Source organism: Triticum urartu, chromosome 3, assembly GCF_003073215.2.
Source record: "Triticum urartu cultivar G1812 chromosome 3, Tu2.1, whole genome shotgun sequence".
NCBI lineage: Eukaryota > Viridiplantae > Streptophyta > Magnoliopsida > Poales > Poaceae > Triticum > Triticum urartu.
This window is the reverse complement of record NC_053024.1, coordinates 429,580,906-429,593,643: the sequence shown is the minus strand read 5'-3', so window position 1 is coordinate 429,593,643 and position 12,738 is coordinate 429,580,906. Positions and strand designations below refer to the sequence as shown.

Here is a 12,738-nt window from a genome sequence, read left to right as displayed (position 1 = left end):
CTCCAAGGCTTTCAAAAGATTGCTGAAGGGAGTGGACACCAAGGCTGCCGAGGAGCAACGGCCGCTTGCCGACAAGGTCACCGAGATCCCTAGGACTAAGGGCCAGCACAAGGACTAGCCCTTCACTTGTATCATTTGGCTGTAAATGTAGTTCATGTAAAAGACAGACTCATCTTAAGTTAGAACTGCATTTGGCTTCTGATGTAATACAACTTACTATATGATGAATGGTTTTGTGCTATCTCCCTACACTCTTGCTGCGAGCGCTTGAGGAACAGGTCCTTAGCAGCATGCCGGAAGTGCCGCTGCTGGCAAGGTCACACTTGACGGTCACAGTGCAGCTACTTAAGTTGTCAAACAGACTCGAAACAAAGTAAGAGAGCAACTGGTCGTGACAAGGTTCCTTAGCGTGCGGGTTTCTCATACAAAGGCCAAAATTGTTCAAGGAAGAAATGCAACTACAACAAAGAATTCATTTCAAAGTTTTTCAACTTAGCTCTTTTTTTGCTACACTTCTTGTCATGAATGATAACTTGAACACCACTTGTGGTATCCATACAGGCACTCATACGTGCTCACGTGCCCGTATGGAACACCGTCTTTTGCTCTGTCTTCGCAGAAACGCCTCATGTTGATTCCTTCTTTCTCCATTCTCCTTCCATTCCATTTCCACACATGATTTCTTCCCTTTTTAGCCCATTCCACGTGGAAACACATCAAAGAGAGGATTTGTGGAATCCTATACATTCATTGGTCATTAGTGGCAATATCGGAGCGAATATCTCTTTTTTAAATGAAATATCTGGGTTTAAACAAAGGTGAATGAGTGTAAAAAGATCACACATCGGGCCCTTGAAGGAATCAAGATGGGATCTTCCAAATACCTGACGCATACTCCAAGGAACGAATGCAGTCTTCAGCATACTTGTCTTCATATGTAACCGACCATATGTAACCCTAGGTACCCACGACATCTATATAAGCTAAAGATGGAAATGGGCAAGGTATGGGGTAGGTAGAGCAATACCATACACATACCCGTGTAGTCAATGGGTACAAAATTCTTCCCATACGCGTACCCATGGATATAAAACTTTACCCGTACCCATAACCGATGGGTTCCCAACGGTTAGATCAAACAGTACACAAGTTATTCATGATTTTACATTCATCGATACCACCTATACCGTGACATCGATAGCTACATTTTTACCTACCCCCTTCACATCACTTTAATCCATACCTTCTCGTAGAGGGCGGTACATGCCCATGCCCTAGCTTTTCATGTCATGGTCCTTGCCGAGGTATGCCCCTCTTATGTCAGATCATCTTTCCTAGCCACTTGGGCACGACCAGACATGCTGGGATGCGGGACCTCCTCTCTCGGAAAAGAGGGAGTTCCCCCGAGCACTTCCCATGGCCCATCGGGTTGACCTCACGGAGGGCCCTCGATGGCTCCTTTGGGGAGGCCCAAGGGGTACCCCCGTCCTGATCCCGTCGATAACCGGTGCCGATTTTTGCGAGGGCGAGTTGATGCTGCTTCAATGGCGATCAATTTTTTCCTCATTGGGACACGCGACGCGGAGGAGGGCGGTCGGTGCAGAGCAAGACAGTCGACGCAATGAGTATAGCCGAGACTGGTGGCTAGTGGCCATCCGTGCCGCGGCAAATTTGTGAGGCGTGCTGCTCGATAGGCGGCGGCAAACAGCAGTAGCGAAATGCGGTGGGGTTTGGCGGCAGTTGATGACGATGACAAACATCGAGCTAAGGCCTCCTTTGGTTTGGAAGAATTTCATAGGAATTTTAGAGGATAGGATTCTTATAGGGATTTTTCCTTTAGAGCCTTTTGGTTTATAGGAATGGGTTCCTATTCCTACATAGGATTGATTCCTATCCTCCACATTTCGTAGGAAAATAAAAATGAGCCCAGACTTAATGGAAAAATTCCTTTGATGTCAACCAAATGACATCTCATTTCCTATTCCTACTCATAGAATTTGAGATACATGCCATCTCATTTTCTATAAAATTTCTATTCCTATGATAATCCTATTATATAAGGGTGGTTACCACGGTGATAGGCGTGGGAGAGGGGAGGATCAGACGGCCCCGCACCCTCTCATCTAAGGGGCAGGGAGGTGACCGGCCAGGGCTGGCGCCGGTCGACAAGGACAACTCTCAACACCTTCCCTTCTCCTTCCTACATTCCTCGTCCTCCTCAGTCTCTCCCCTCTCACCTCCCAACCCAAAGGATCCCTCCTCTTCACACTCCGTGTCGCCACATTCGGAGCTCGGATCCAACCACTGCTTATCCCACCCGATCCCTCCCAAATCACCCCCGCACCCGATTCGCTCCTCCCCTGCAAAGAGAGGTCTATACCCCTACCTTGATTCGGCGGCCGGCGCCATGGCGAGCGGCAGCGAGCAGCCGCAGGCGGAGACCGAGCCCGAGGCGGTGGAGCTCGTGCTGTTCCAGGTCGCCGAGTGCTACGTCTATCTGGTATTCGTCCTAATTCTCTTTGGTTTCTGTGACAATCTAGTGATGGGGATTCATCGAGCGCTTGCTGTGCATGAATGTGTTGCCGACGGCCTGACGTTTTGGGGCCTTTTTGTGTGCAGATACCTCCTAGGAAGACGGCCGCCTCTTACAGGTTCTGCTCCTCTTAGTTCGTTGAAGAATCTGATAACGGTTTGTTAGGATTTGTATCTGTTGACTGTCAGGTTGAATAGCGTTAGTAGCTAAATAGACCAGGAAAATCACAATTAGCTAAAGGTTGCAGGCCTTGTTTCAGCATTTTTTTCGCATTTGCAAACTTGATTGCAAAGCTAATGCACTATTTTGCTTCACGATTGCCTGTTCGTCCTTTTTGGTTTCCGGTTCGAGTGATGGATTGAACTTATCTTCTATTTGGTTTGAATGTATCACCAGTTCGCAACCGCGTCATTGCTTATACGAACGTGATAATTGAAAAAAAGACTAGGAAGGAAATCCTACATATATCATGGACTACCCCACCATAGGATTAATCCACTCCTCAGACCATATCATGCCTTCCGCAATTTATTGAAAATGATCTAACATTAGTGACATCTAGGGCTGATGAGTGGAATGTCAACAAATGGGCTTGGGAAGGGGCACTTAAGGTTGCCAGCAAGGGAGAAGAATGTGTCATCAAACTGGAAGACAAGAGCACTGGTACAGTAATTTTGTTACTGCTGGCCATTCCTTTGTAGCGTTTGTAATCCTGACTTCTTAATTTCTCTTGCTCATTTCAGGTGAGCTGTATGCCAGGGCATTTCTGAGAGAAGGCGAACCACATCCGGTGGAAGCTGTAATTGATAGCAGCAGGTCGGTATATATTGCTGCCACAGGGCAGTCTAATTGTATAATGAAATGTGTGCCTTTGCAGTTCCATTCTGGGTTAGACACCGCAAATACTCTATTAGCAGAACCTGAAACGATTCTTATTGCTTGCAGATATTTTGTACTTCGCATTGAAGAGAATATAGGTGATAACTTGTCTTTCCCTCGAGTTATAAGATCTTGCATTTGCACTGACATTCTACTTACTGCTGAGTTTAGCCGTTTGACATAGTATTTGATACTTAGTGTCGAGCTGGTGAGCATAGTGTTTGTTAAGTTGTGTTGAGATGGTGAGCATGGTATTTGACAAGTAGTATTGAGGTGCTGAGCATATTACTTGATCTGGTTAGCACCATTTCTTGCAATGGTTCGTATATAGAAGCATGACAATTCTTACTATGCACTGCAGATGGGCGTCAGCGTCATGCTTTTATAGGGTTAGGCTTCCGTGAAAGAACTGAAGCATATGACTTCCAAGCTGCTCTACATGACCATATGAAGTATCCTTTTATCTTATCTTGAAACACAATATGTTGCCTGTAATTTGGATTGTCACATGAATGTTTCCCATGCAAGTCAGTCCACGACCAGAGACTATATATGTGGAATTCCATTAGATCAAAAAGTAATGTCTGCTTAGCACAATATATTATTGTTTTGAAACAACAATTTTAATACTAAGTTGGTCTATTACATGAATCCAGTCAGGTCACTGAGCAATGCTCAGAACTTTGAATGCACTTCCAGTTGACAAAAATATTTCTTTTAAAGTTATATGAAATATTTCTTGGCCAGTCACTTTTCTTCTTCTTTCCTGTTTCTTTATTATTTCTAAATATATTGGTGTATGGTATTAGAGTTGTACAATAAGTTGTTCATATAATCTGTTGTTCTCTTACATTATCAAAGATATCTAAACAAGAAGAAGACCGCTGAAGAGATGGTGCAGCACTATGAGAATACGTCATCAGTGGATTATAGCCTCAAAGAAGGGGAAACTTTAGTTCTCCAACTAAAAAATGTAAGTTTTCATTGACTTCTTATTCCAGGAGAAATGAATTAAAGCTTGGTCATGGGATTATTTTTAAGTGTCTTAAAAATTACTCCCTCCGATCCAAAAAAAAGTGGCTTTAGTTCAAATTTGAACTGAAGCTGAACTAAAGGCACGACACTTTTTTTGGATCAGAGGGAGTAGCATATATGATTTTTTATGCTTAACTAGTATTTTCCACTTTAAGATGCACAATTATTCTGTGTGCAACCTCCGTTTCCGGTCATGCATGGGATTTATTGAATTGGGGTAATCTTCTTATCTTGACCTAGAAAACACAGTCTAGTGCATCTTCAAGGTTCCTCCAATGGCATTTGAGAACATCATATACCCTTGCATGTTCGGGGATATATCAGTTTGAGCTGCTGTCACGTAAGAACTTGAGAAAAAACTGAACCTTACTAAGCTATAGTTAAGAATATTTTCGTTCATGCGGCAAAATTAGTTGACTAAAGTGTATTATGCTACAGTAATAAATTTGTATGCATGCCTTTGATAAGCACTTGAATTGCCTTGTATTTCTCATGTTCCTCACGTAACATGCCCCTGATTTTTGGGTCTGTTATGCAGAAAGAAAGTGCCAGCAAGACAAAATCTGCATTTTTCGAGCAAGGTCTGAACAAGCTGTCGTTCAATGAAAAAGCAAACACCAAGGAGGCCACAGTGTCCCTCAAACTCCCACCACCTCCACCCTCACCCGTGTCTCCAACTGATTCTGGAGTTGCCATTTCCCCTTTCAAAGCAGAATTTCCTTCCCAGGAACAACCAGGCACCGGCGATGCCGGGGACGTCGCCGCTCCTTTCAAAGCAGAATTTCCTTCACAAGAAGAAGCACTGGATGATATCGTGGAAGCTAGAGCAGAAGCTGCTCCTCGTAATCAACCAGCCGCAGCAGAGAAGAGCAAACAAGGAAGCGTGGATGATGAGTTTGACTTTGGGGACTTCCAGGCTGCTGCTTGAATCATGTATCCTGTACATACGTCAACTTTATTACGTGGACACATACATGTCTCCTTTCTTTTTCTTGGATCTCCCGTCAGTTGTGACTTTTTTTGGCCACCCGAGTTGTTGTACAGAGAGCTGTCATATGATAAGCCGTATAAATTAAGAATACATATATAAGCCGTAGAACACATGGATGGAAACATTCTGGAATTTTTTTAAGCACATATTTTCTATTAAATTTAAATGAGTAATATGTAAAAAGTAGCCAAGGAAAGAAAGAAAAGAACAAGGAAAAAGCGGCAGATCCTATCCAATTCCTGATCTAGGTATCCCCATAGATTTGATCAACTAGAGTGAAACATCATCCCAGATTGGAAATAATCCAATCCTTGAAGGCTTGTTCATGCTTAATTTTGAAACTGTGAATTAGAAGGGTCATGTCTTTATTGAGCAAGAATTTCCAGGAATTTCTGCAAGGAACTTCCTGAAAATCTTGCCATTTCTTAGAATCCATAAGTTCCAGCACCCTAGAATAATTATATCCATCTCCGAGGCCTTGGGAAATTTCTGATGGGCTAGTAAAATCTCATCATACGTATAAGTTCCTCTTTGCCTATAGGTGATTATAGAGGCCCAACAGTCCTGAGGAAAAAGACAGTCCCAAAAAAGATGAAGAGCGGGTTCTTCAGCACCCTCATGCAAAATAACAAAGTCATAGCAGTCCAAGTGCATGGTTTTCCTCTTAAGAGTTTTTTGTGTTGACCCTATCATGAAGCAGTAGCTAGAAAAATATCTTATGCCTAATCCTGTCAGCACATTCCAGAGCCATTTGAAGATCTTGTGTGCTTCCACTCCATCTATCATAGTATTGTACATTAAGATGGAAGAGTAGTCTTATTATTATTAGAGCATATCCACCTATCTTGATTCTGCCAATTGGTGTGTTGAGAAAGCAACAATTGAAGCTCATTCAGCTGAGCAAAAGCTTGAGCTAAGAGAGGGGTGTGGAAGAAGACATAAATGTCAGCACTGTTAACCATATGCTAGAATAGTTTGAGGTGTGCCTTCCACTAGCTAGAATCCACCATCCTCTCACCAGAAATTCCTCGGAGTAGTATTTGTCCCAAATTAGTTGCACCCAAGGAAGACTTTCTTTATTGAAGAATTTTTTTAAGGGTTTTCATCAAGAGAGCTTTATTGTGGACAACCACATCTAGGATACCAATCCCACCCCGACTTTTAGGCTTGTGTACTGTGTTCCAGGCTATTAAAGTTTGCCCAGAGTTTTCTTGTCCATATTTCCTCCAAACGAAGTGTATGAAGTATTTGTTTATTTGCTCAATGACACCAGCAGGTAGGGCTAAAGCACACATGAAGAAAATAGGCATGAAAGAGAACGCAAATTTAATAAGTTGTAGTCTTCCATCATATGATAGCATTGTGGAGCATCCGACCAACCTTCGCTCTATTACTTGACAAAATAGGACTAAAACCTTCATTTTTCAATCTTCCATCTCTTAGAGGAGGCCCAGATATGTGAGTGGAAAGTTACCCAGCTTGCGTCCCAGAAGATCAAGAATTCTGTTCGGATTTCATCGGGCACATTCAATGGAAGCAAAACTAATTTTCTATAGTTAATCTTCAGACTAGTTTGAGCAGAAAAATGAGTCAGAAGATTATTGAGTTGAAGAATTTGAGGTTCCTCTACTTGCATGATCAAGATGGTGTCCTCTGCATACTGAATCACTGGAAAATCTTGGTTGGAATGTGGTAAATGGGGTACCTGAATCAAATTGGCATTCATTGCTTCATTAAGAATGGTTTGCAAAAGATCAGCGACTAGAACAAAAATAAGAGGGGAGAGAGGGTACCCTTGTCTAACCCCTCTTTTACAGTGAAATTGTTTTCCTGGAACCCCATTAAGCAATACAGATGAGAAGCATGTGCTATGGACCATGCTCATCCACTTGATCCATATATCACCAAAGCTTTTTCCTTTCAGAATTTGAAAAAGAGTCTCATGCTCAATCACATCAAAGGCCTTCTCAAAGTCAAGCGTTAAAATAATTATTTCTTGCTTTCGCTGCTTTCACTGATGTATGTATTCAAAGGCCCAAGCCAGACAATCTTGGATTGATCTTTTCCTAAAAAACATATTGATATATGTGCACCAACTGGAGAATGATTTTCTGCAGCCTGTTTGCCAATAACTTTGTGACGATTCCGATTGTGCAGTTGAGCAAAGAAATATGCCTAAAGTCACTAGGAAGGAGAAGATTGTCCTTCTTCTGGTAAGAGTGATGAAGGACCTATTAATAAGCTTGAGATCAATATCTCCGCAGTAGAAATCTTGAATGAGCTCATAAAAATCATTAGATATGATATCCATCCCAAATAAGCCTTTATAAATGCACCATTAAATCCATTAGGACTAGGGGCTTTGCTAGAGGGCATATTTTTAATCATCCTATCTATCTCTACGTTTGAAAAAGGTTCTTCCAATTGATTAATCTGATCATTGTTCTGAAGTAAGCTTGGCAGGTGAAAGAAATTGGAAGTTGGAGAAGAAGTGCCAAGTCTATCTTTAAAGGTTCTCCATGGGATTGCAACTTTGGCTTGATGATCGGAATATTCAGCTTGGTTTTCATCCAAGAGCATAGGAATATAATTATTTTTGTATTTGATTCTTGCTTTTGCTTGGAAGAATTTTGTGTTACCATCACTAGATTTAACCCATCTTATGGTTTCTCTTTGCTTCCAATAAGCACTTTGATATTCCAAAAGGTTACCCATATGCTTTTTGACAATGTTCCTTCCATTCCACTCTTTAGTGCTTAAGGGCCTGAGTTCCTAAAATGTCCCAAACAAGGATCAAATCATTTGAATTACTGATGTAATGTGCTAAATTTGAGAAGTTCTTAGCCCAAATCTCTAGCCCCTTTTCGAGCCTTTTAAAGTTAACAGTAATCCTTTTGGCATTAGAAGTCATAGACACCTCTTGATCCCAAATATTTTTGACCACATCTCTGAATTCTAGGAATTTTAACAAAAAAATAATTAAATATGAAAATATTAGCTTTGGGAATGTTGGATCCCACATGAATGACACAAGGCACATGGTTAGATACGGGTTTAGCAAGAGTAGAAGCATAAGTATTGGGGTAATTTAACATCCAGGATTCAGAAGAAAACACTAATCCAACTTTTCTACTAAGGGTACCTCTTGCATATTGCTCCAAGTGAGCTTTCTATTTTGAGTGGAATCTCACTCACGCTTAATTCATCGAAGGTTGAGTTAAAGTTCATCATGTCATTAAAACTGCCTCCAACTCCATTTCTGTCTTCAGGGTACCTGTTGTAGTTGAAATCTCCTATAATTAACCAATCCACATGAGGGGAGCATTGATAACCCACAGGTATAGGGGATCGCGACAGTCTTTGAGGGTGAAATTTCACCCAAATTTATTGATTCGACACAAGGGGAGCCAAAGAATATTTATGAGTATTAGCACTTGAGTTGTCAATTCAACCACACCTGGAGAACTAAATATCCGCAGCAAAGTATTTAGTAGCACAATAGTATGATAGTTTGATAGCAATGGTATAATAGTAGAAACAGTAACAGGAACAGTAACAGTAGCAGCTTTGTAGTGATTGTAACAACAACAACAACGAAATTAACTTAGCAAAGATCATTATAAGAAAAGCGTAGGCATTGGATCAGCGATGGATATTTGTGTTGGATGATATTTATCATGTAACAGTCACAACCTAGAGCAATATACAATAGGTCCGCTTCATCAATGTAATGTAGGCATGTATTCCGTATATAGTCATATGTGCTTATAATAAGTTTGTATGCCATCTTTTGTCCTACCCTCCCATGGCAGTGGGGTCCAAAGGGAAACTAAGGGATATTAAGGCCTCCTTTTAATAGAGAACCGGAACAAAGCATTAACACATGGTCAATACATGAACTCCTCGAATTATAGCCATCCCCGGAGAGTATCCCAACTATTGTCACTTTGGGGTTTACAGATCAGAACAATAATAAGTGCATATAACTAGTAGATAGGATCAAGAACTCAAATATATTCATGAAAACATAAAGGGTTCATATCTGAAATCATGGCACTCGGGCCCTAGTGATAAGCATTAAGCATAGCAAAGTCATAGAAACATCAATCTCAGAACATAGTGGATACTAGGGATCAAGCCCTAACAAATTGAATCGATTACATGACAAATCTCATCCAACTCCATCATCGTCTAGCAAGCCTACGAAGGAATTACTCACTCCATGTAGTCAGCATCATGAAGTTGTTGATGGAGAAGGGTTGATGATGATGATCGCGATGAACCCCCCTCTCTGGAGCCCCGTACGGACTCCAGATCAGCCCTCCCGATGAAGAACAGGAGGTGGCAGCGGCTTCATTTCGTAAAAGCGATGAAACTTCTTCTCTTGTTTTTTTCTCTCGGGAAGACGGTATCTATGGAGTTGAGATTAGGGTCGGCGGAGCCTCGTGGGCCCCACAAGGTAACATGCAAGCCCTGGGGGTGGGCGCACCCTGTTGCCTTATAGGCAATAGGTGGCCCCCCTTTGGTGGATCTCCGTTCCAGTATTTTTCATATATTCCATAAAAAATATCCAAAAAGTTCTGTCTGATTCCGAGAACTTTTATTTCTGCACAAAAAACAACACCATGGTAATTCTGCTAAAAATTGCGTCAGTTCGGGTTAGTTTCATTCAAATCACACAAATTAGAGTCCAAAACAAGAGCAAAAGTGTTTGAAAAAGTAGATACGATGGAGACGTATCAACTCTCCCAAGCTTAACTCATTGCTAGTCCTCAAGCAATTCAGTTGACAAACTGAAAGTGATAAAGAAAAACTTTTACAAACTCTTTTGTTCTTGTATCCGTACATAAGCATAAATAGCACCCAATGAGGGAGTCCTGGATTAGGGGGTCTCCGGACAGCCGGACTATATCCTTTAGCCGGACTGTTGGACTATGAAGATACCAGATTGAAGACTTCGTCCCATGTCTGGACGGGACTTTCCTTGGCGTGGAAGGCAAGCTTGGCAATACGGATATGTAGATCTCCTCCCTTGTAACCGACTCTGTGTAACCCTAGCCCCCTCCGGTGTTTATATAAACCGGAGGGTTTAGTCCGTAGGACAACAACAAACATACCATAGGCTACCTTCTAGGGTTTAGCCTCTACGATCTCGTGGTAGATCAACTCCTGTAATACTCATATCACCAAGATCAATCAAGCAGGACGTAGGGTATTACCTCCATCAAGAGGGCCCGAACCTGGGTAAACATCATGTCCCCTGCCTCCTGTTACCATCTGCCTTAGACGCACAGTTCGGGACCCCCTACCCGAGATCCGCCGGTTTTGACACCGACATTGGTGCTTTCATTGAGAGTTCCACTGTGCCGTCACCGACTCACCGTAAAGGCTTGATGGCTCCTTCAATCATCGGTAACGATGCGGTCCAGGGTGAGGTTTTCCTCCTCGGACAGATCTTCGTATTCAGCGGCTTCGCACCACGGGCCAACTCGCTTGGCCATCTGGAGCAGATCAAGAGCTACGCCCCTGGCCATCAGGTCAGGTTCGGAAACGTAAACTAGACTGCCGACATCCGCAGAGACTTGATCTTCGACGGATTCGAGCTCATGACAGGTGCGCCGCACAATCACGACGAGCATGACGTAACTCTGTCGTTGGACAATGTTCGGGAGATCGCATCTGCAACTAATCCGGCCCTCAATTCGGAGCAGATTGCGCCATCCAAGGACGGGGGAATAGACCCCGCCATGGAGGCAGCACTCTCAGTGGCGATAGAGCCGGATACTGACTTCACCCCCTACGAAAGCCGTGTTGCCGAACCGTTGGATTCGTCCTCGGCCACAGGCTCCGAACCGCCTGCATCCGCGCCCATCGAATCCGATTGGGCACCGATCATGGAGTTTACCTCCGCGGATATCTTCCAGCACTCGCCTTTCGGTGATGTGCTAAATTCATTAAGATCTCTCTCCTTGTTAGGAGAACCTTGGCCGGATTATGTCCGGCTAGAACGGGATGCGGACGACGAAAAAATTCGCTCCCCACCCACCACCCACTTAGTAGCCACTGTCGACGATTTAACCGACATGCTCGACTTCGACTCCGAAGACATCGACGGTATGGACGACGATGCAGGAGACGAACAGGAACCAGTGCCCACAGGGCGCTGGACAGCCACTTCATCACATGACATATACATGGTGGATACACCTAAAGAAGGCAATGGCGACGAGACAGCAGAGGATGACCCCTCCAAGAAGCAAACCAAGCGCCGACGTCAGCGGCGCCGCTCTAAGTCCTGCCATAACAAAAACAGCGATAACATCGCAAGAGAAAATAACACTCCAGTCGACTCTAGAGGAAACGATGACCACATGGATCCGATGTCCGAACACGGCGACGCCACGGATAAACCTCACCAATCCCCCTCTAGGGAGAAAAATAGTCCGGACGAAGATGCACACATCATCCCGGAAAGGCACTTGGAAAAAGAGAACCTCCGCATAAGGCTTATTGCCACATCGAGGAGTCTGAAGAAGCAGAAGCAAAGGCTTAAGGCCGCACAAAATACGCTCAACAGCAGGTGGAACAAAGTGCTCGACAACGAAGAAAAGTATAGTGGAAGTTACCACACAAAGAGCTATCCAAAGCACAAGGTATTACCTGAATTCGACGATGAGGCCTTAGAGCCCACACAGCCGGAAAATAAAACGGCCAACCGGCCGGATCAACCACCTTGTGACCGCGATAGAGCGGCTAACAAGGCCACACATAAGTCCACACACGATCTACGTGAGGACTTGCGCCAAAAATCTAGTATGACCAGATCCATCTATGGATCTAAGAAGCGCGCTCCAGAACAAAACCAAAACCAAATACTACAACCGTCTGAACGCCATGATACATCCAAATACAGGGGTGCCGCGCACCCCCTATGTTTCACCGATGAGGTGCTGGACCATGAATTCCCAGAAGGATTCAAACCAGTGAACATAGAGGCATACGACGGGACCACAGACCCTGGGGTCTGGATTGAGGACTTTATCCTCCATATCCATATGGCTCGCGGAGATGATCTCCACACCATCAAGTACTTGCCCCTCAAGCTCAAAGGACCAGCTCGGCACTGGCTGAAAAGCCTCCCTGAAAACTCAATTGGAAGTTGGGAGGAGCTCGAGGATGCTTTTCGGGCTAATTTTCAAGGGACCTATGTCCGACCTCCGGATGCAGACGATTTAAGTCATATAATTCAACAACCCGGAGAGTCAGCCCGAAAGCTTTGGAACAAGTTTCTCACTAAGAA

At 43.6% G+C, this 12,738-nt stretch overlaps 1 protein-coding gene across 1 annotated transcript; it reads left to right on the top strand.

The window, feature by feature from the left end:
• The first annotated feature begins 2,119 nt into the window (after positions 1–2,119).
• Positions 2,120–5,582, top strand: LOC125544204 (uncharacterized protein At1g03900-like). Its single transcript, XM_048707804.1, has 8 exons — positions 2,120–2,500; positions 2,620–2,651; positions 3,096–3,196; positions 3,277–3,349; positions 3,479–3,510; positions 3,774–3,864; positions 4,274–4,385; positions 4,986–5,582. The coding sequence occupies exons 1-8, from the start codon at positions 2,408–2,410 to the stop codon at positions 5,373–5,375; spliced, it is 924 nt and encodes a 307-aa protein (XP_048563761.1). The 5' UTR covers positions 2,120–2,407; the 3' UTR covers positions 5,376–5,582.
• Positions 5,583–12,738: the final 7,156 nt, after the last annotated feature.

Coding starts and splice junctions, on each gene's coding strand:
- LOC125544204 (XM_048707804.1), top strand. CDS start 2,408: ATGGCGAGCGGCAGCGAGCAGCCGCAGGCGGAGACCGAGCCCGAGGCG. Junction 2,501..2,619: donor CCGAGTGCTACGTCTATCTG/GTATTCGTCCTA, acceptor TTTTGTGTGCAG/ATACCTCCTAGGAAGACGGC. Junction 4,386..4,985: donor TAGTTCTCCAACTAAAAAAT/GTAAGTTTTCAT, acceptor TCTGTTATGCAG/AAAGAAAGTGCCAGCAAGAC.